The sequence below is a fragment of the Chlorocebus sabaeus genome, chromosome 8, assembly GCF_047675955.1.
Source record: "Chlorocebus sabaeus isolate Y175 chromosome 8, mChlSab1.0.hap1, whole genome shotgun sequence".
NCBI classification, from domain to species: Eukaryota; Metazoa; Chordata; class Mammalia; order Primates; family Cercopithecidae; genus Chlorocebus; species Chlorocebus sabaeus.
The window spans coordinates 58,881,607-58,904,598 of NC_132911.1; the positions used below are offsets into that span (position 1 = coordinate 58,881,607).

A 22,992-nucleotide genomic window follows, 5' to 3' on the forward strand; every position below is an offset into this window, starting at 1 on the left:
TAGAAAATGGATCTCTATGTATTGACTATGTGAAATCAAAATATTGTCTCCAAATACCGTTTAAAATTTAACTAGATGTATTTTTCTTCAAAATGACATAGGGGATAATCTAGGATGGGCCTAAATGCTAGAAAGAATAATTAAAAAAAATAGAAGAGACTGGGGATTTATATGTTGTGACACGTGGTGGCATTCCAGCATGCTAGTGATGGAGGCAGCAGTCATATCTCCTGGTGGTGATATTCCTTGAAGGCTACTGATTGTCCAACAGTGGCATGTTAAGGAGACTGTCATGGCAGTGAGGTCTCAGCTGTTTTCAGCTGCCACTTTATTCATGCTTTTCCTCAGTCTTCTCATCAACTCTGTGAGATGACTCACATCTTCCCAATAAATTTATTTTCTGCTACTGTGTAAAACAATTATAAGATCAACAAAATCCATTTAACAAAAGACAGACTACTAAAGGGCACATACCAAAACAAAAAAAGAAAAAGGAAAAAAAAACCCAAAGGCATCAAACAAGGTGATAAACTTTCTTACTAAAATGTGTCAAATTATAATTTTCAAAGTAAGAACAAGGTTGTTATACAAATACAGAATAGACAATGTGTTTAGATAATTAATGAAGGAATTAGGAGGCTGACAAAGCTGGTTGAAAGGAGGTTGCAAGAAACGAAAAAATACGTACATATAATCCATGAAAAAAATAATTATGAATAAGATTAATAAAAAATATGACCAAGGTTCTGTAGACAATACAAATATACTTTCGAGGTTATCTTCTCTCTCAGACAAAATATATCTATATTTTGAACAGATGTAAGTTATTTGCATATTATTTTTTGTCAGTTGATGGCTACTTTTACAGAGTCTAGGCCTGAATCCATAGTAGCTATTAAGTCAAATAATGTTACACTCCCACAGTGAGTCAAATGATTCTCAGACAAGCTTGTTGGTGTTCTACTACAATATTGAAAGGACATGTGCCATCTTTTAGCCTTATTTCTGAGTTTCTGTTAATTTTTCTAAACAGAAATAAAGGCAAAAATTTTCAACCTAAAAAATCTCCGTGTCCAACTCTATGCTCTATGAAAGAGACACTTGAAATAAATGACCTAGTAATATTAAAAATAAAAGTTTAGGCAATGATGTATCAGAAATATGTAAATAAAAGAAACAATCTTAGTTATAACCTTATTGTAAGATAAAGTAAAATTCAAGACAACAAGCATGAAAAGTTACAAGAAGGGTAATTTTTGATAAAGTTTATAATTCACGACGAGATTATAAGAGTCATGAGCCTTTATTCCATTGATAATACGGCAAATAAATAAAGTAAAATACTCTTGGATAGTCAAGAAGAAATGAAAAGAAGATAGGATAGAATTTTATCATATGTCTCAGATTTTGGTAGGTTAGTTGGATACTTAAGTTACTCTCCTCAGATGTTTGTACTTTGTAGATAGGGAAGCACTTTAATTTCAAAACTTCATGAAACATTTTTATAATTTGACTCAGATATTAGGCCAAAAAGAAAATCTCATTAAATTTCTCCAAACAAGCCACATTCTCTGCTACAATTTAGTAAAACAAAAATTTAATTAAAAGGGTGAAAGTGAAAAAAAAATTAGTCATTTAAGGTGTTTCAGTCCTCTTCATGACTTTGGGCCAAAGCGAAAATCAGAACTATAAGTACAGTCTAACACTATGTTATGATGGTGTTTTTTTCTGTCTCATTTTCTGCTGAGGTCTCAAAAGACTAGAATAAAATAATAGAAGCAAGATCTCACCATCTGTCTTACTTAGTTTGAGGCTGCTGTAACAAAATACCTTAGACTGGGCAATTTATAAAGAACACAAATTTATTCTTATACTTCTGGAGGCTGAGAAATCTAAGATCAAAGTGCTGACATTTGTTGTCTTGGGAGGGGCTTCTTGCTTTGTCCTCCCATGGTGGAAGGGCAAAAAGGCTTAGCTAGTTCCCTGAAGTCCTTTTATGAGGGCACTAATCCCACTCATGAGGGCCCTCATGACTTAATCACATCCTAAGGGCTCCACCTCTTAATGTTATCACATTGGATCTTAGGTTCCAATAGATGAATTTTAGGGGGACACGTGTATTTAGACCTATCCCAGCACCATCCTAAATGTAGGCACAAGGCTACATATTCAGGACTTATGAAGGAAGGGACAGGCAAGTTATGGATTCACCCGTGAGTATGAAAGCTGCAAGTTTTCATTGCAGTAGGTTGGCTGTTGCTTTGATACCTATACACCAACTGCCAGTAATAGGAGGGGGTAGAAGGGGTTTTTCCGTTGTGAAGAAACCACTTGAAGAACATGTGCCATCTAGAATTTGTTACATGACCCTCACTTGAATAAAAATCTGCAGGCTTCCTCAGTTGCCTTTGGCCACAAAGAAAGGGCAGTCTGGAGAACAGTCGGAGTAGAATTGTAGGCAGATAATCGGAGAAGATAGTAAGACAAATGATTCCAGCTCCAAATACCTACTCACCAACATACATATGTAAACAATGCTGGTTAATAAGACTTCTAGATTCTTACCTCTCCCTAATCCGTGCAGGAACAGCCTAGCTTTCTTCAGGAACCCATCTTTTCTAGTTTTCTAAATCCAGTTCTGGTTCTTTCTTATGGGAAAAACATGACAAAAATGTAGACAATATATTTTTACATTAACAATTTAAAAACTAACTTATTAACTTACAAAGTATTGTTAAAATTAATGTATCATTACCTCTAAGAGTTTTCTTTACAGCCTCCCCAGAAGATCTTAAAACTCAGTTTAGAATTCTGGTAACATTTTATTTTTCCTTAAAGGAAACAAGTTATTCTTTTTTGGGAGATAGCATTTAAAAATGAAATTAAATAACATTTTGGAGATTTTGTTCCAGGTAAAGGAAACAGCATATGTAAGGGTATAGAATTATGCATATGAATCATCTATGGCAGTGGTTTTCAAAGTGTGGTTCCTGGGCCATCAGCATTGCTTGCGAAAATTGTTGAAGATTCAATGCTTGGGATCTTATCTAGGATGACCAGCCATCCTGGTTTGCCTGTGGCTATTCTGGTTTACCTATGGCTGTCCTGGTTTTAGCACTGAAAATCCTGCATCCTGGGAAACCCCTCTGTCCTGGGCAAACTGGGACATTTGATCACTGTAGGCTGCCTGTTCTGGGCCTACTGAATTAGAAACTGTAGCACTCAGTAGTCTGTGTTTTTGTAATCCCTCCTGGTGATTCAGATGCATGCTAAGTTTGGGAACCACTGGTCTAGGGAACTGTGAGGAGTTTAACACTACTCAATAATGAGAGTATGTGATGAGGGATGAAGCTGAAGAGTAAGCTGAAGGGTCTTGTATGCTGTGTTAAAAAGTTTTATTTGGCTGAGAACAGTGGCTTATGCCTGTAATTCCAGCATGTTGTGAGGCTGAGGTGTGAGGATCGCTTGAGGCCAGGAGTTCAAGACCAGCCTGGGCAACATACGAGACCCCATCTCTACAAAAATATTTAAAAATTAGCTGGGCATGGTGGCACACACCTGGAATCCCAGCTACTTGAGAGGCTGAGGCTGGAAGGTTGCTTGAGTTCAAGAGTTCAAGGCTACAGGGAACTGTGATTGCACTACTGCACCGCAGCCTGGGTGACAGAGTGAGCCTCTGTCTCTAAATATATACAAATAAAAAATAAAAGAAAAAAAATAAATTTTATCCTATAGCTGATGAGTATACACTCACCAACTCAATAATTTTAATTAGAGTAGAATATATTTTGAGCTGGATCTTTGCATAGACAAAACCACTATGACTAATTAAAATATTTTATGTGTAAGTAAAAATGATTTTAACTAACTCTAGTTTGCAAATTAATATGAAATTAAACATTTAAAAAGAAATGTCTACCTTTATGTATACCAGCTGAGTCTATGTGCTTGGACAGAATTTCTGAATGGTTACTCATTTTTAGTCTATCAAAACATATATATTTTATGCAGACTTTGTTTAAATTTGAACTTTAAAAACTTCCTGGAAATAGAAAGTGTTGGTAACTCATCAAGTATATATTATTTGGAACATGTTAGGTTTGGGATTATGAATGCAGTTTATGAAATTAAAAGCAGCTACAGAATTGTTCTATTTTCGATTGTTTGGAAAAGCACACTGAAATAGATATCATAAGGTATGAAGCCTTAAAATAATGCTTTGCTTTTGTTATGTGTACAAGAAATACATTCCTTACAGTTTACTTCTGTTATACTTTGCTTTATTTGAAGTACTAAAGCTTTATATTGTGCAAGGCGTTTATGTATATTTGGAAGTTAGAACTTGTTTCTCAAAACTTGAAATAATATTGGACCATATTTATTCATGTTACATTTTTGTTCTTTAATTTGTGTTTAGGAAATGGCTGGTTTCTTGATGATGTTGTTATCAAGGATCCCACAACAAATTACGAATATGCGTTCTTCTGTCACAGGTTTGTAGGTGTACTTTTACATTGAAAAAATCCATTCCAAGTTTATGCATTGAGAACTGGGTAGCTTATTTAGTTGTCCCTAGTCACTGAGGTTTTGTTGGTTAACTTCTGTGAACATTAACCTTAGAGGCTCTTTATGCTACTGAGAAAGACATTTATTATGTTTATCATCATTCCTAATGATATAAATTTAATATTTAATGGTAAATTAAGATAGATTTAAAAATATGACTTCTCTGTTCATATCAGAAAGAAAAATGAAAGTCTCTGACAAGAAAACATATTCCCTTTGGACTAGGTCCCAAATTCGGTTCAAAAATAATAAATGTACACAGTGTTTCACGTAGCTTTTTATACAAAGATGATAGTAGCTTACTCACTGTCAATGGACCTTGATTTTTGAGTTATTTTCCCAGCAGTGGTGATAAGTTTGCTTTGGTGATAGATTTGCTTTTTTTTTTTTTGACATTGTCCTGCCTCTTTTCCTATAGAACCCATAATAACCACATATGAAATAACTGATTAGAGTTTAAACTATAGTTAGTGATCAAAGGACAGGATAAATTGATCCAGTGACTATAACATCTATGATTTTGACAGTTAGCAGACCGATTGAGTTACTCACCTGTGTATTAGGCAAAAACATATTTTAGCCTTTCCAGATAGTAACTGCTTCTTCTACCTCCCTTGCAGTCTTGTAGTCATTTTAGGATTTTCTTTCCCATTCTGTACTGCTCTGCCTTTGAGAGCCAGATGGTCACGTCTTTTCCAATTCCTGCTATCTTGTATTTCTGACTTGGGAAGATAATTGCCAATGGTTAATGTAAATACAAAGTCTGAAAATAATCGATGCACTTTTCTTTTCACAGATGGCTAGATCAGGGGGAAGATGATTGTAATATTGTCAGACAACTGTATGCCAGGGATAACAGTATCTTCTTTGCAAGTAGGTATCATGTATACACATTTCCTGGAAAACTATGTTTTATGATGACTGGAGAAAGCATGACACTCTGAAATTAATGACCCTCTCTTTCCTTTATCTTCTCAGGGCAGAAGCTGGAACTTAAGAGAAAAGAAACAGTAAGTTTTTTTTGGGCTTTAAGATTATTTCATATAAACAACGTTCAAATGACTATTTGATGTGTTAAAACAAAACAGCCTATAGTGTCTAGTAAGTACTGTTTCTTAGCAATTTCTTCTCTTTGTTTCTTCTCATACTGGTGTTTTTGTTTGTTTTATTTTGTTTTTCTTTTAGTGGACTGCAGAAAGCTGGAAGTTTACAAAAGGAAATACTCTTCAGTTCTATAACAAGCTGACTGGAGGGTTTGTCCGTCTGCATCCAGATGGCACAGTTGATGCCATTGGAGAGAAGACAGACAAATATGGTAAAACCATCGTACAAAGCTTGTGGTGCTGGACAGTTCTGGGAGTTAAAGGAATGTAGATTTCTAGACACTGTTTAATTTATAGTATTGTTCTTTTTACAGATAGCTTTACACAAGTGTTAGGCCATTTAAATAATTTACTTTCTGCATTAATAAAAATGATAAATAGATGACAGGCTTTAAATCTGGACACTGTGAAAAATATGTATATTTGGCATTAATTAATTGAAGAATAAAATGTAGGCAGTTATCAAAACACCATGTTAAATAATTTGAGGGCCAGAGGAAATAACTAAAATATTATTCTAAATTTCAGACATTCATAATCTAATGAAGAAGACAAATACAACAATTCTAATAATTGTTATTTGTAGCTAGTGTCCTAATAAATGTACAAAGGAAAACAAGGCAAGGAAAAACTAGATTTGATGTTTAATATCTGCATGTCATGAAGCTATAACCATGAGAATTAACAAAATAGTAAACTGATGATGGTAGATGTTTGACTATAAACCCAAACCTCCAACTCTTTTTGAATTTGGACCTTTATTATTTAAACCATATTTGCCTGCTACACCTATGAATTTAACTGTACTTTACTATGCTGGAAACTGTGCCGTTCAGTCTCGAGGATGTGCTGGAGCTACTAACCTACAGCATGTCTCAAAATGTAACCCCTTCTGCCTCGTATTTGAGATCCTAGGGAACAACCAGTTTTCTCCTGTATGAAAATAAGCATCTGTCTAAAAATACTTCCTAGGAGCTTCTGTTTCCAAAATTATTCTTTAGACATTTTCCTTACCTCGGCAAAAATTGGTTCCCACTTGAGATTACTTATCCCCTTACAACAGTCAAAGTGGCCCTTCATCCTATTTCCTGGGTTCTCTGCTGCCACTGTTGTTATTCTTTTTCTTTATTAGTATCTCGTATTTGCAGATATGGCCACAAAAATATCTCCCATTGTTAAATCAGAAACTGTGAAGGATCTAAATTGTACCTCACTTGTAGGAAACCACTGGGTCAGAGACCAAGACCATTTATTTCTCACATCAAGTGCACCAGCCAGAGCAGTTTCTTGTGTTGGGTTCCCTGAACTCCAGTCCTGCAGTATCACAATGTGAGGTCGCAATGGTACCAGCACATGCAGTCAGGTACATTAAAAGACAGAAATTTGCAAATTAGGAAACTATGATCTTCTATTTTCTATTTTTATTTTTTGTGCATATATATATATAATCAACTTTTAAGTTCCAGGGTACATGTGCAGGTTTGTTACACAGGTAAACTTGTGCCATGGTGGTTTGCTATACAGATCAACCCTTCACCTAGTTATTAAGCCCAGCATCCATTATCTATTCTTCCTGATGCTGTCCCTCCCCTGGACCCCCACCCCCTGATGTGTCCATTTGTTCTCATCATTCAGCTCCCACTTATAAGTGAGAACATGCAGTGTTTGGTTTTTTGTTCCTGGATTAGTTTGCTGAGGATAATGGCTTCTAGCTCCATCCTTGTCCCTGCAAAAGACATGATCTCATTTCTTTTTATGCTGCATAGTATTCCATGGTAGTTATGTACCACATTTTCTTTATCCAGTCTGTCATTGATGGGCATTTGGGTTGATTTCATGTCTTTGTTATTGTGAATAGTGCTGTAGTGAACGTACACAGGCATGTATCTTTATAATAGCATGATTTATATTACTTTGGGTATATACCCAGTAATGGAATTGCTGGGCCAAATGGTGTTTCTGCTTCTAGATATTTGAGGAATTACCACACTGCCTTCCACATGGTTGAACTAACTTACATTCCCACCAGCAGTGTAAAAGCATTCCTTTTTCTCTGCAGTCTCACCAGCATCTGTTGTTTCTTGACTTTTATTCCCCTTTTTAAAAATTTAATTTTTTTTTTTTTTACTCTGAGTTCTGGGATACTTGTGCAGAATGTGCAGGTTTGTTACATAGGTATACATGTGCCTTGGTGGTTTGCTGCACCTATCAACCCATCACCTAGGTTATTAGTGGGAACGTAAATTAGTTTAACCATTGTGGAAATCAGTATGGCAATTCCTCAAGGATCTAGAACCAGAAATACCATTTTACCCAGCAATCCCATTACCACGTATATACCCACAGGAATATAAATCATTCGATTATAAAGACACACGCACACGTATGTTTATTGCAGCACTATTCACAGTAGCAAAGACATTGACTTTTTAATAATCTCCATTCTGACTGGCGTCTGATGGTATCTCATTGTGGTTTTGATTTATATTTCTCTAATTTACATTTCTCTAACGGGTTTTTTTCTTGTAAAATTTTTGAAGTTCCTTATAAATTCTAGACATTAGACCTTTGTCAGATGGATAGATTGCAGAATTTTTCTCCCATTCTCTAGGCTGTCTGTTCACTCTGATGATAGTTTCTTTTACTGTACAGAAGCTCTTTAGTTTAATTAGATCCAATTTGTCAATTTTTTCTTTTGTTGCAATTGCTTTTGGTGTTTTCATCATGAAATCTTTGCCCCTGCCTAAGTTCTGAATGTTATTGCCTAGATTTTCTTCTAGGATTTTTGTTGTTTTGGGTTTTACATTTGAGTCTTTAATCCATCTTGAGTTAATTTTTGTATAAGGTATAAGGAGGGATCTGGTTTCCATTTTCTGCATATGGCTAGTCAGTTTTCCCAACACCATTTATTAAATAGGCAGTCCTTTTTCCATCGCTTGTTTTTGTGAGGTTTGTCAAAGATCAGTTGGCTATAGATATGTGGCATTATTTCTGAGGCCTCTGTTCTGTTTCATTGGTCTATATATATCTGTACCAGTCCTGCTGTTTTGGTTACTGTAGCCTTTTAGTATAGTTTGAAGTCAGGTAGCATGATGCCTTCAGCTTTGTTCTTTTTGTTTAGAATTGTCTTTGCTATATGGGCTTGTTTTTGGTTCCATATGAATTTTAATATAGCTTTTGTTCTAATTCTGTGAAGAATGTCAGTGGTGATTTAATGGTAATGACATTGGCTCTATAAATTACTTTGGGCAGTATGGCCATTTTCATGATATTGATTCTTCCTCTCCATAAGCATGGACTGTTTATTTGTTTGTGTTCTCTCTGATTCCTTGAGCAGTGGTTTGCAGTTCTCCTTGAAGAGGTCCTTCACATCCCTTGTAAGTTGGATTCCTAGGTAGTTTATTCTCTTTGTAGCAATAGTGAATGGGAGTTCATTCATGATTTGGCTCTCCGCATGCTTGTTGTTGGTATATATGAATGCTTATGATTTTTGCACATTGATTTTGTATCCTGAGACTTTAAAGTTGCTTACTAGTTTAAGAAACTTTTGGGCTGAGACAATGGGATTTTCTAGATATAGGGTTATGCCATCTGCAAACAAGGATAATTTGACTTCCTCTCTTCCTATTTGAATACACTTTATTTCTTCCTCTTACTGTTAGCCCTGGCCAGGACTTCCAACACTATGTTAAATAGGAGTAGTGAGAGAGGGCATCCTTATCTTATGCCTGCTTTCAGAGGGAATGCTTCCAGCTTTTGCTCATTCAGTACGATAGTGGCTGTGGGTTTGTCATATATGGCTCTTATTATTTTGAGGTATGCTCCTTCAATACCTAGTTGATTGAGAGGTTTTTTTATTTTTTTGACATGAAGGGATGTTGAATTTTACCAAAGGTCTTTTCCGTGTCTATTGAGATAATCCTATGGTTTTTGTCTTAACTCTGTTTATGTGATGAATTACATTTATTGATTTGCGTATGTTGAATCAACCTTGCATCCCAGGGATGAAGCCAACTTGATGGTAATGGATAAACTTTTTGATGTGCTGTTGTATCTGTTTGCCAGTATTTTATTGAGGATTTTTGTATCTATGTTCATTGGGGATATTGGCCTGAAGTTTTCTTTTTTTGTTGTATCTCTACCAGGTTCTGGTATCAGGATGATGCTGGCCTCATAAAATGAGTTAGGGAGGAGTCTCTGCTTTTCAGTTGTTTGGAATAGTTTCAGTAGGAATGGTACCAGGTCCTCTTTGTACCTCTGGTAGAATTCAGCTGTAAATCTTTCTGGTCGTAGGCTTTTTTTGGTTGGTAGGCTATTTATTACTGCCTCAATTTCAGAACTCATTATTGATCTATTTTGGGATTCAGTTTCTTCTTGGTTCAGTCATGGGAGGGTGTGTGCATCCAGGAATTTACAAATTTCTTCTAGATTTTCTACTTTATGTACATAGAGGTGTATATAGTATTCTCTGATGGCTGTTCGTATTTCTGTGGGGTCAGTGGTGATATTTCCTTTATCATTTCTGATTGTGTCCATTTGATTCTTTTTTCTTCTTTATTAGTCTAACTAGTGGTTTATTTCACTTTTTAAGTTTTGAGGTACATATGCAGGATGTGCAGGTATATATACACAGTGGAATGCTGTGGAGTCCTAAAAAGGAATGAGATCATGCCCTTTACAGGGATATGGATGAAACTGGAAGCCAATATTCTCAGCAAACTAACACAGGAACAGAAAACCAAACACTCCATGTTCTCACTTATAAGTGGGAGCTGAACATGAGAACACATGGACACAGGGAGGGGAACAACACTTACTGTGGCTTGTTGTGGGAGGGCAGAGGTGGGAGAGCATTAGGGAAAAGAGCTGATGCATGCTGGGTTTAATACCTAGGTGATGGGTTGATAGGTGCAGCGGTCTATTTTATTATTATTATTTTTTTTCAAAAATCCAGCTCCTGTATTTGTTGATTTTTTGAAGGGTTTTTTATGTCTCTGTCTCCTTCAGTTCAGCTCTGATATTAGTTATTTCTTATCTTCTGCTAGCTTTGGAGTTTATTTGCTCTTGGTTGTCTAGTTCCTTTAGTTGTGATGTTAGGTTGTTGATTTGAGATCTAACTTTTTGATGAGGGCATTTAGTGCTATAAATTTCCCTCTTAATACTGCTTTAGCTGTGTTCCAGAGTTCTGGTATGCTGTCTCTTTGTTCTCACTAGTTTCAAAGAACTTCTTGATTTCTGCCTTAATTTCATTATTTACCCAGGATTCATTCAGGAGCAGGTCGTTCCATTTCCATGTAGTTGTGTGGTTTTGAGTGAATTTCTATATTTTGAGTTCTAATTTGATTGCACTGTGATCTGAGAGACTGTTACGATTTCAGTTCTTTTGCATTTGCTGAGGAGTGGAAACTCTGATCTAATATAGGGCTGTCCATCCTTCCTTCTAGAGAAAGAGCCAGAGAATGAATTTGATTGCAGCACAAATTCATAAACTTTCTTAAAACATTATGAGTTTTTTTTTCTTTTCTATCCTTAGTGTGTTTTATGTGTGGCCCAAGATAATTCTTCCAATGTGGCCTGGGAAAGCCAAAAGATTGGACACCCCTGTTCTCGGTGTTATGACTAATTGAATGAAGCTGATTCAGCACTTGAACTTCCTAAGGTCTGCATCTTCTATCCTCACTTTTCGAATTAATCCTTCTTGGAACCCAGCCCTCAGGTGGAAAGGAAACCAGGCAGCCATGCAGAGAGGTCCTTCAGGAAAGAACTGGCCCTGAAAGCCCCAGCTGAATCTCCAACAAGCAACCATCACCAACCGCTAGCATGTGAGCCTCTGTGTGGATCAAACTAACTGATAGATGATGCAAATAGAAAAACTTTTTACCCTTCAGTGTTTCTAGCATCTTAACATGCTAGTCCTGCCATATACAAAGCAGAATGAGAAGTTCCAAAAAAGGCAGGTGGAGAATAATATGAGTAATTTTCCTCAGTGTAACTGACATTTTTGCAACAGGAGGTCTTTTATGTGTGATAATTACTTGCAGGATTATTTCCTGATGTTATGCTCAGTGTCCCATAAATTCACACTAATGAATCAGTTTTCACATGCCTGGAAAGTGTTTTGATGAACAATGCTGACCTGTAGACATCTTTTCAAGAAAATATTTTAAGACTATCTCCCTGAGATATTTTGACTTATAATTTTCACTCCAATGTTGGTTTTTTTTTTTGTTTTTTTTTTGTTTTTTGTTTTTTTTTTGCCACCATGAGCCAATATTTCTATTTAGTTATTCAGCTGCTTGTGAATTTAGTTTTTTCCATACTTAGAGAGTTAGAGTGCTCATTTCTGAGTTCTGCTGAACCACTTCTTGGCAATACTAGGCCTAAAAGTAGACACATAACACGGTAAGTTCTTTGAAATGCCACAGGGAACTTCATTATATGATAATAAACTCTTTAGGTACTAGAAACAATACTGTAGCCAACATTGACAATGGCAGTCACAAACAAGTGTTGTCTCTATTGTGGGATATTATCACTAAAAGGAGGGACCAGACAACTAAAGCTATTCAGTTTTTAACAATGAACCCTTGATGGCTACTTCTATGTCAGGGCTAGTTTCACAAACTTTACATCCCTTGAAATGTCAAAATATTTACTATAAAATACAGATTCATATAGTTTTTTCATTTTATAATAACCTTTCAAGAGAAAAATTTATAATCTGGATTTGGATATAATTGATTTATGCTACTAAAAGATTTTTAAATATTTAAAATACATTACACAACTGGAAGTTTTCCTCTGTCCTAGATTATCTCCATATTGATTTATGTAAATAATTTTACCAGGTTTTGAGTGTGGATTTTTTGCTTTTTGTTTTTGGAGTGTTTATTCATGCCATGTCAGACTATTGCATATGGAAAAGATAATTGCATTTTTCTTTTTTAATTATTAAAAATAATCTTTTGTATTACTCAATTCCTAGGAAGAATCAGGAAAGTAAAAGTCTAAAAAGCAGTGGTTTGAAGAAGAACAGGAAGGCTGCAACGGAGCATTTTGTGTAGGTTAATGAAGGTTATTAGTTAAGCTACTTTTTCTGCCCTAGTAGTCACTGACTGGACATGCCTCTGCATAATCCTATTTTTTTAAAAAAACATTTTTTCTATACTTTAATTTCTGGGATACACGTGCATAACGTGCAGGTTTGTTACATAGGTATACACATGCTATAGTGGTTTGCTGCACCCATCAACCCATCATCTACATTAGGTATTTCTACTAATGCTATACTTCCCCAAGCCCTCCACCCCCTGACAGGCCCCAGTTTGTGATGTTCCCCTCACTGTGTCCATGTGTTCTCATTGTTCAACTCCCACTTATGAGTGAAAACATGCATTGTTTGGTTTTCTCTTCTTGTGTTACTTTGCTGAGAATGATGTTTTCCAGTTTCATCCATGTCCCTGCAAATGACATGAACTCATCCTTTTTTGTGGCTGCATAGTATTCCATGGTGTATATACACCACATTTGCTTTATCAAGTCTATCACTGATGGGTATTTGTGTTGGTTCCAAGTCTTTGCTATTGTGAACAGTGCTGCAATAAACATATGTGTGCATGTGTCTTTATAGTAGAATGACTTATAATCCTTTGGGTATATACCCAGTAATGGGATTCCTAGGTCAAATGATATTTCTGGTTCTAGATCCTTGAGGAATCACCACACTGTCTTCCACAATGGTTGAACTAATTTACACTCCCACCAACAGTGTAAAAGCGTTCCTATTTCTCCACATCCTCTCCAGCATCTGTTGTTTCCTGACTTTTTAATGATTGCCATTCTAACTAGCTGGAGGTGGTATCTCAATTGTACTTTTGATTTGCATTTCTCTGATGACCAGTGATGATGAGCTTTTTTTCATATGTTTGTTGGCCGCATAAATGTCTTCTTTTGAGAAGTGTCTGTTCATATCCTTTGCCCATTTTTTGATGGGGTTATTTGTTTGTTTCTTATAAATTTGTTCAAATTCTTTGTAGATTCTGGATATTAGACCTTTGTCAGATGGATAGATTGCAAAAATTTTCTCCCATTCTATAGGTTGCCTGTTTAATGATAGTTTCTTTTGCTGTGCAGAAGCTCTTTAGCTTAATTTGATCCCATTTGTCAGTGTTTTCGTTTGTTGCCATTGCTTTTGGTGTTTTAGTCATGAAGTCTTTGTCTATCCTTATGTCCTGAATGGTATTGCCTAGGTTTTCTTCTAGGGTTTTTATAGTTTTAGGTCTTATGTTTAAGTCTTTAAACCATCTTGAGTTAATTTTTGTGTAAGGTGTAAGGAAGGGTTCCAGTTTCACTTTTCTGCATATAGCTAGCCAGTTTTCCCAACACCATTTATTAAATAGGGAATCCTTTCCTCATTGCTTGTTTTTGTCAGATTCGTCAAAGATTGGATGGCTATGGATGTGTGGTGTTATTTCTGAGGCCTCTGTTCTGTTCCATTGGTCTATATGTCTGTTTTGGTACCAGTATCATGCTGTTTTGGTTACTGTAGCCTTGTAGTATAGTTTGAAGTCAGGTAGCATGATGCCTCCAGCTTTGTTCTTTTTGTTTAGGATTGTCTTGGCTATACGGGCTCTTTTTTGGTTCCATATGAAATTTAAAGTAGTTTTTTCTAATTCTGTGATGAAAATCAGTGGTAGCCTGATGGGGATAACATTGAATCTATAAATTACTTTGGGCAGTATGGCCATTTTCACAATATTGATTCTTCCTATCCATGAGCATGGAATGTTCTTCCATTTGTTTGTGTCCTCTCTTATTTCCTTGAGCAGTGGTTTGTAGTTCTCCTTGAAGAGGTCCTTCACATCCCTTGTAAGTTATATTCCTAGGTATTTTATTCTCTTTGAAGCAATTGTGAATGGGTGTTCACTCATGATTGGGCTCTCTGTTTGTCTATTATTAGTGTCTTTGAATGCTTGTGATTTTTACACATTGATTTTGTATCCTGAGATTGTGCTGAAGTTGCTTATCAGCTTAAGGAGCTTTTGGACTGAGATGATGGGGTTTTCTAAATATATAATCATGTCATCTGCAAACAGAGAGAATTTGACTTCCTCTCTTCCTATTTGAATATGCTTTATTTTTTTATCTTGCCTGATTGCCCTGGCCAGAAATTCCAACACTATGTTGAATAGGAGTGGTGAGAGAGGGCATCCTTATCTTGTGCTAGTTTTCAAAGGGAATGATTCCAGTTTTTGCCTATTCAGTATGATATTGGCTGTGAGTTTGTCATAAATAGCTCTTATTATTTTGAGATACATTCCATCAGTACCTAGTTTATTGAGAGTTTTTAGCATGAAGGGATGTTGACTTTTGTCAAAGGCCTTTTCTGCATCTATTGAGATAATCATGTGTTTTTTGTCATTGTTTCTTTTATGTGATGGATTACATTTATTTATTTGCATCTGTTGAACCAGCCTTGTATCCCAGGGATGACGCTGACTTGATCATGGTGGATAAGTTTTTGATTTGCTTCAGGATTCAGTTTATCAGTATTTTATTGAGGATTTTCATGTCAATGTTCATCAGGGACATTGGCCTGAAATTTTTTTGTGTGTGTGTCTCTGCCAAGTTTTGGTATCAGGATGATGCTGGCTTCATAAAATGAGTTAGGGAGGATTCCTTCTTTTTCTATTGATTGGAATAGTTTCAGAAGGAATGGTACCAGCTCCTCTTTGCACCTCTGGTAGAATTCAGCTGTGAATCCATCTTCTCCTGATTTTTTTTTTTTTTTGGCTGGTAGGCTATTAATTACTGTCTCAATATCAGAACTTGTTATTGGTCTATTCAAGGATTTGACTTCTTCCTGTTTTAGTTTTGGGAGGGTGTATGTGTCGAGGAATTTATCCATTTCTTGTAGATTTTCTAGTTTATTTGTGTAGGGGTGTTTATAGTATTATTTGATGGTAGTTTGTATTTATGTGGGATTAGTGGTGATCTCCCCTTTATCCTTTTTTATTGTGTCTATTTGATTCTTCTCTCTTTTCTTCTTTATTAGTCTGGCTAGTGATCTATCTATTTTGTTGATCTTTTCAAAAAACCAACTCTTGGATTCATTGGTTTTTTTGAAGTGTTTTTCATGTCTCTATCTCCTTCAGCTCTGCTCTTATCTTAGTTATTTCTTGCCTTCTGCTAGCTTTTGAAGTTGTTTGCTCTTGCTTCTCTAGTTCTTTTAATTGTGATGTTAGACTGTTGAGTTTAGATCTTTCCTGCTTTCTTCTCTGGGCATTTAATGCTATAAATTTCCCTCTAAATACTGTTTTAGCTGTGTCCCAGAGATTATGTTATGTTGTGTCTTTGTTCTCATTGGTTTCAAAGAACTTAACTTATTTCTGCCTTGATTTCATTTTTTACCCAATAGTCATTCAGGAGCAGGTTGTTCAGTTTCTATGTATTGTGTGGTTTTGAGTGAGTTTCTTAATCCTGAGTTCTAATTTGATTGCTCTGTGGTCTGAGAGACTGATTGTTATGATTTCCATTCTTTTGCATTTGCTGGGAATGTTTTACTTCCAATTATGTGGTCAGTTTTAGAATTAGTGCGATGTGGTGCTGAGAAGAATGTATATTCTGTTGATTTGGGGTGGAGAGTTCTGTTGATGTCTATTAGGTCTGCTTGTTCTAGAGCTGAGTTCAAATCCTGAATATCCTTGTTAAGTTTATGTCTCATTGATCTGTCTAATATTGACAGTGGGGTGTTAAAGTCTCCCACTGTTATTGTGTGGGAGTCTAAGTCTCTTTGTAGGTCTCTAAGAACTTGTTTTATGAATCTGGGTGCTCCAGTATTGAGTGCATGTATATTTAGGATAGTTTTCTCTTCTTGTTGCATTGATCCCTTTACCATTATGTAATGACCTTCTTTGTCTTTTTTGATCTTTGTTGGTTTAAAGTTGTTTTATCAGAGGCTAGGATTGCAACCCCTGCTTTTCTTTTTGCTTTCCATTTGCTTGGTAAATATTTCTCCATGCTATTATTTTGAGTCTGTGTGTGTCTTTGCACATGAGATGGGTCTCCTGAATACAGCACACTGATGGGTCCTGACTCTTTATCCAGTTTGCCAGTCTGAGTCTTTTAATTGGGGCATTTAGCCCATTTACATCGAAGTTAATATTGTTATGTGTGAATTTGATTCTGTCATTATGATGCTATCTGCTTATTTTGACCATTAGTTGATGCAGTTTTTTCATAGTGTCGATGGTCTTTAGAATGTGGTATGTTTTTGCAGTGACTTGTACCAGTTTTTCCTTTCCATTTTTAGTGCTTCCTTCAGGAGCTCTGGTAAAGCAGACCTGGTGGTAACAAAATCTCTCTGCATATGCTTGTCCGTAAAGGATTTTATTTCTCCTTCACTTACGAAGCTCAGTTTGGCTGGATATAAAATTCTGGGTTGAAAATTCTTTTCTTTAAAAATGTTGTATATTGGTCCCCACTCTCTTCTGACTTATAGGATTTCTGCAGAGAGATCTGCTGTTAGTCTGATAGACTTCTGTCTGTGGGTAACCCAACCTTTCTCGGTGGCTGCCCTTAACATTTTTTCCTTCATTTCAGCCTTGGTGAATCTGACAATTATGTGTCTTGGGGTTGATCTTCTCGAGGAGTATCTTTGTGGTGTTCTCTGTATTTCCTGAATTTGAATGTTGGCTTGTCTTTCTAGGTTGGGGAAGTTCTCCTGCATAATATCCTGAAGAGTATTTTCCAACTTGGTTCCATTCTCCCTGTCACTTTCAGGTACACCAATCAAAAGTAGGTTTGGTCTTTTCACACAGTCCCATATTCCTTGGAGGCTTTGTTCATTCTTTTTTTGCTAATCTTGTCTTCATACTTTATTTCATTAAGTTGCTCTTCAATCTCTGATATCCTTTCTTCTGCTTGATCGATTTGGCTGTTGATACTTGTGTATGCTTCACGAAGTTCTTATGCTGTTTTTCAGCTCCATCAGGTCATTTATGTTCTTCTCTAAACTGGTTATTCTAGTTAGCAATTTCTCTAACCTTTTTTTTCAAGGTTCTTAGCTTTTTTGCATTGGGTTAGAACATGCCCCTTTAGCTTGGAGGAGTTTGTTATTACCCACATTCTGGAGCCTACTTCTGTCAAATTGTCAGACTCATTCTCTGTCCAGTTTTGTTCCCTTGCTGGTGAGGAGTTGTGATCCTATGGAGGAGAAGAGGCATTCTGGTTTTTGGAATTTTCAGTCTTTTTTGCGATCATTTTTCCTCATCTTTGTGGAGTTTTCTACCTTTGGTCTTTGATGTTGGTGACTTTCAGATGGCGTTTCTGTGTGGATGTCCTTTTTGTTGATGTTGATGCTATTCCTTTATGTTTGTTAGTTTTCCTTCTAACAGTTAGGCCCCTCAGCTGCAGGTCTGTTGGAGTTTGCTGGAGGTCCACTCTACACCCTGTTTGCCTGGGTATCACCAGGAGAGGCTGGAGAACAGCAAATATTGCTGCCTGTTCCTTCCTCTGGAAGCTTCATCCCAGAGGTGTGCCCACCAGATGCCAGCTGGAGCTCTCCTGTATGAGGTGTCTGTCGACCCCTGCTGGGAGGTGTCTCTCAGTCAGGAGGCACAAGGGTCAGGGACCCACTTGAGGAGGCAGTTTGTCCCTTATCAGAGCTTGAGCACTGTGCTGGGAGATCCGCTGCTATCTTCAGAGCCAGCAGGCAGGAACGTTTAAGTCTGCTGAAGCTGTGCCCATAGCTGCCCCTTCCCCCATGTGCTCTGTCCCAGGGAGATGGGAGTTTTATCTATAAGCCCCTGACTGGGGTTGCTGCCCTTCTCTCAGAGATGCTCTGCCCAGAGAGGAGTAATGTAGAGAGGCAGTCTGGCCACAGCAGCTTAGCTGAGCTGCGGTGGGCTCTGCCCAGTTCAAACTTGCTGGAAACTTTTTTTACACTGTCGGGGGAAAACTGCCTACTCTCAAGCCTCAGTAATGACATGACGGATGCCTCTCCCCCCACCAAGCTGGAGCATCTCAGGTTGACGTCAGACTGCTGCGCTGGCCACAAGAATTTCCCCAGTGGATTGTAGCTTGCTGGACTCTGTGGAGCTGAGATCTGCTGAGCTAGACCACTTGGCTCCCTGGCTTCAGCCGCCTTTCCAGGGGAGTGAACAGTTCTGCCTCACTGGCTTTCCAGGTGCCACTGGGGTATGAAAAATAACTCCTGAAGCTAGCTTGGTGTCTGCCCAAACAGCCACCCAGTTTTGTGCTTGAAACCCAGGGCCCTCGTGGCGTAGGCACCAGAGGAAATCTCCTGGTCTTCAGGTTGTGAAGATCATGGGAAATGTGTAATTTCTGGGCAAGAGTGCATCTTTTCTCATGGCATGGTCCCTCACAGCTTCCCTTGGCTAGGGCAGGGAGTTCCCCGACCCCTTACACTTTCCGGGTTAGGGAACACCCCACCCTGCTTTTGCTCCCCTCCATGTGCTGCACCCACTGTCTAACCAGTCTCAATGAGATGAGCTGGGTACCTCAGTTGGAAATGCAGAAATCACCCACCTTCTGCGTTGATCTCGCTGGGAGCTGCAGACTGGAGCTGCTCCTATTCGGCCGTCTTGCCAGCCACCTGATAATTGCATTTTTCAATGTTGAGGTTTTAAAATATTTCACAAATTACTTGATACTGCTCCCTTCAAAGGGTGGAACCTGATTCCTCTCCCCATGAGCATGAGCCGAATTTAATGACTGTCTTCTAAAAAATAGAATATGGTGGAGATGACTGTGTGACTTTCAAGAGTAGGTCATAAAAGGTATTACAGATTCCTGCTGGCCCTGTCTCTCGGATCGCTCATTCTGGGGAAGCCAGCTGCCATGTCATAAGGACATTCAAGCAGCCCTGTGGAGAGGCTGACATTGCAAGGAATAGAAGCCATTTGCCAACAGCCCTTTGAGTGAGTCATCTTGCAGGAGGATCCTCCAGCTCCAGACAAGCCTTTAGATATCTACAGCCCCAACCAACCTCTTGATTGCAACCTTATGAAGAGCCACTCAGATAAGTTGCTCCTAGATTCTTGACCTGCAGAAATTCCAAGAAATAAATGTTTGTTTTAATGCTGGGAAGTTTGGGAGTAATATTTTATACAACATTAGGTCGCTAACTACAGCAGTTCATAAACTATTCTGTAAGGTAATTGCTTACAGTATTTTGCTACTCTGGACACTAGGAGGGGCTCCACCTTCCTTTCACACTAAGTTATGGCCAGGAATGGAAAGAGCAATATCACTCTAATCTCTAATTGTAATCCTCATTTTTTTTTTCTCATGTTGCTGTTTCACTTCTACATTCTGTAGTGGGAAGTCCTGAATATTCAGTGTTAATATTGATGCCTATTTAATGATGGATGCATTTTAAAAAATATTCATTGTAGAAAGCATTACAAGCATTAGAAAAAAATATTTCTAATATAAAAGTAATTACACGCTTTAATGATAAAAAATTCAATGAATTAGTAATGGAAGGGAGTTTCTTCTACATGGCGACGAGCATTTATGAAAAACCTACAGCTAATGTAATCAGTGGTTAAAGACTGAAAGCTTTCTGTGTTGGAACTCAGAAAACAATGTCCTGAAATATGGTGCTTTGACATGCTGAACTAAAGAAGCAGTCTCAAGGTCTCTCTGACCCCCACCCCTCTAATCTTCTGTCTCTCCCAAAGCAGAGAATGAGGCTATTCTCTGAAGTTTCCTTTTCTACCTAAAAACTGGACCCCAGAGAGGAACACAATTGCCTTCAATTCCTTCCCTGAAATTTCATCAATCAGAGAAGATTAAAACTCATATCACAGAGGAAGACACTGAAAATTTAACACCATTACAGCCCAGATGAAATTTGAACTTTGTCCCAACTATTAATAATAGTATTTGTTCTCTGGTCCTATCTCATTCAGTTTCCAAAAAGAATCATTCATAAGATAATGTCTGCCTCCAGGTCCATTCATTTCCTCCCCAAAATCATTTACTGCTACAACCCCACCTAATCTTCCCCTATGGAGCATTTTTAGCCCACTGGTTATTGGGTAGCATGCACATTAGAATAAATTTGGTTTTTTTCTCCTATTAATCTGCATTTCTTCAGTTCATTTTCAGTGAACCTTCAGAGGGTGAAGGGGGAAGCTTTCCTTCTTTGCCCCTATACCCCTAAATAAAAAACAAGATGAGGATGTCTGTTTTGCCACTTCTATTCAACATTTTCCTGGAAGTTCTAGGTAGAACAGGCAAGAAACAGAAATAAAAGACATCCAAATAAAAAAAGAAGTGAAACTATATTTATAGATGACATGGTATAATATATAGAAGATACTAAAGGATCCACACAAAAATATTAGACCTAATACATAAAGTCATAAAGATTGTGGGATACAAGATAAACACAGAAAAATTATTTGTATTTTTATGAAGTAGCAATGAACAATCCGAAAGTTAATTTAGGAGAACTATTTATAATAGCATCAAAATCTTAGCAATAAATTCAAGAAATGCAAGTCTTTGTATACTCAAAGCTATTAAACATTTTTGAAAGGAAGAAGACCTAAATAGATGGAGAGATAGTCCATAATTATAAACTGGAAATCTTAAATTTCCCAAAGTAATCTACAGATTCATTGCAATCGCTATCATTTTTTTCCCCCCTGAGATGGAGTCTCACTCTGTCACCCAGGCTGGAGTGCAATGGCGTGATCTCCACTCACTACAACTTCTTCTTCCCGGGTTCAAGCAATTCTCTTGCATCAGCCTCCCAAGTAGCTGGTACTACAGGCATGCACCACCACACTTGGACAATTTTTTTTTTTTTTTTTGTATTTTTAGTAGAGACAGGATTTCAACATGTTGGCCAGGCTGGTCTCAAACTCCTGACCTCAGGTGATCCACCCACCTTGGCCTCTGGAAGTGCTGGGATTACAGGTGTGAGCCACAAGACCTGGCCTGAAATTGCTATCAAAATCATAACACCCTTTTCTGCAGAAATGGAGAAGCTAATCATAAATTTTGCATGGAATTTCAAGGTTCCTTGAATAGCCAAAACAATATTGAAGAATAACAAAGTTGACAGACATATATTTCCTCATCTTAACAAGGAAGCAAGATAGCCCACCCACATGTAGGCAGTCTTGGCAACCTTAGGCTCCCCTTTGGTTACGGCCCCTTACCGGTGACAGGGAACATAACAGGAGGGCTCTCTGGGAGGGTGCCATCCCTTTAGGGATGCTAACCTAAAGGAAAGAAGATGAGAAAAAATATGGAGCATTTGTTTGGGCCAAGGTTGAGGGCAACAGCTCAGGACACATTTCACACTTCAAGGTTGCCTTTGGAAAGTGCTCTGGAGGGCAAAAGAGGGCTCATTACAGAAGTTGTTCTTCAGGAATTCTTGTAGGTTTACAGAAATAACATTGGTTAGTGAGTGGTTGAACTATAGGGTGTATGACTATGACATTTTATGGCTAATTGGTGTCAGTCTAGAGCCTGAATAGCAAGTGGCCTCAAGAGGTAATTACTTATCTCAAGGGGGAGTGAGATGTGACTACTGTTACATTTGATTTTATTAATTTATTATACTTTAAGTTCTAGGGTACATGTGCGCAATGTGCAGATTTGTTACATAGGTATACATGTGCTGTGTTGGTTTGCTGCACCCATTAACTCGCCATTTACATTAGGTATTTCTCCTAATGCTATCCTTCCCCTGCCCCCCCACCCCACTGTGTCCGGAATTGGTTCCTTCTGGTGGGTTCTTGGGCTCGCTGACTTCAAGCATGAAGCCACAGACCCTCGTGGTGAGTGTTACAGTTCTTAAAGATGGTGTGTCCAGAGTTTGTTCTTTCCAATGTTCAGATGTATCTGGAGTTTCTTCCTTCTGGTGGATTTGTGGTCTTGCTGACTTCAGGAATGAAGCCACAGATCTTCGCAGTGAGTGTTACAGCTCTTAAAGGTAGTGCCTCCGGAGTTGTTTCTTCCTTCTGGTGGGTTCATGGTCTTGCTTACTTCAGGAATGAAGCCGCAGACCCTCGTGGTGAGTGTTACAGCTCATAAAATAGTGCAGACCCAAAGTGTGAGTAGCGGCAAGATTTATTGTGAAGAGCAAAAGAACAAAGCTTCCACAGTGTGGAAGGGGCCTGAGTGGGTTGCCACTGCTGGCTGGGGTGGCCAACTTTTATTCCCTTATTTGGCCTTGCCCACGTCCTGCTGATTGGTCCATTTTACAGAGCACTGATTGGTCCATTTTGCTGATTGGTTCCTTTTACAGAGTGCTGATTGGTGCATTTACAATCCTTTAGCT

General features: G+C 37.8%; 1 protein-coding gene across 1 annotated transcript in view; it reads left to right on the forward strand.

Moving 5' to 3' along the window:
• The window catches only part of RP1 (RP1 axonemal microtubule associated), a 325,891-nt gene that overhangs the window by 104,168 nt on the left and 198,731 nt on the right, over positions 1–22,992 (forward strand). Inside the window, exons 9-12 of the mRNA XM_038000500.2 lie at positions 4,418–4,493; positions 5,363–5,439; positions 5,545–5,576; positions 5,752–5,881. Coding sequence (XP_037856428.2) covers positions 4,418–4,493; positions 5,363–5,439; positions 5,545–5,576; positions 5,752–5,881 — 315 coding nt within the window. The remainder of the gene's footprint in view (positions 1–4,417; positions 4,494–5,362; positions 5,440–5,544; positions 5,577–5,751; positions 5,882–22,992) is intronic.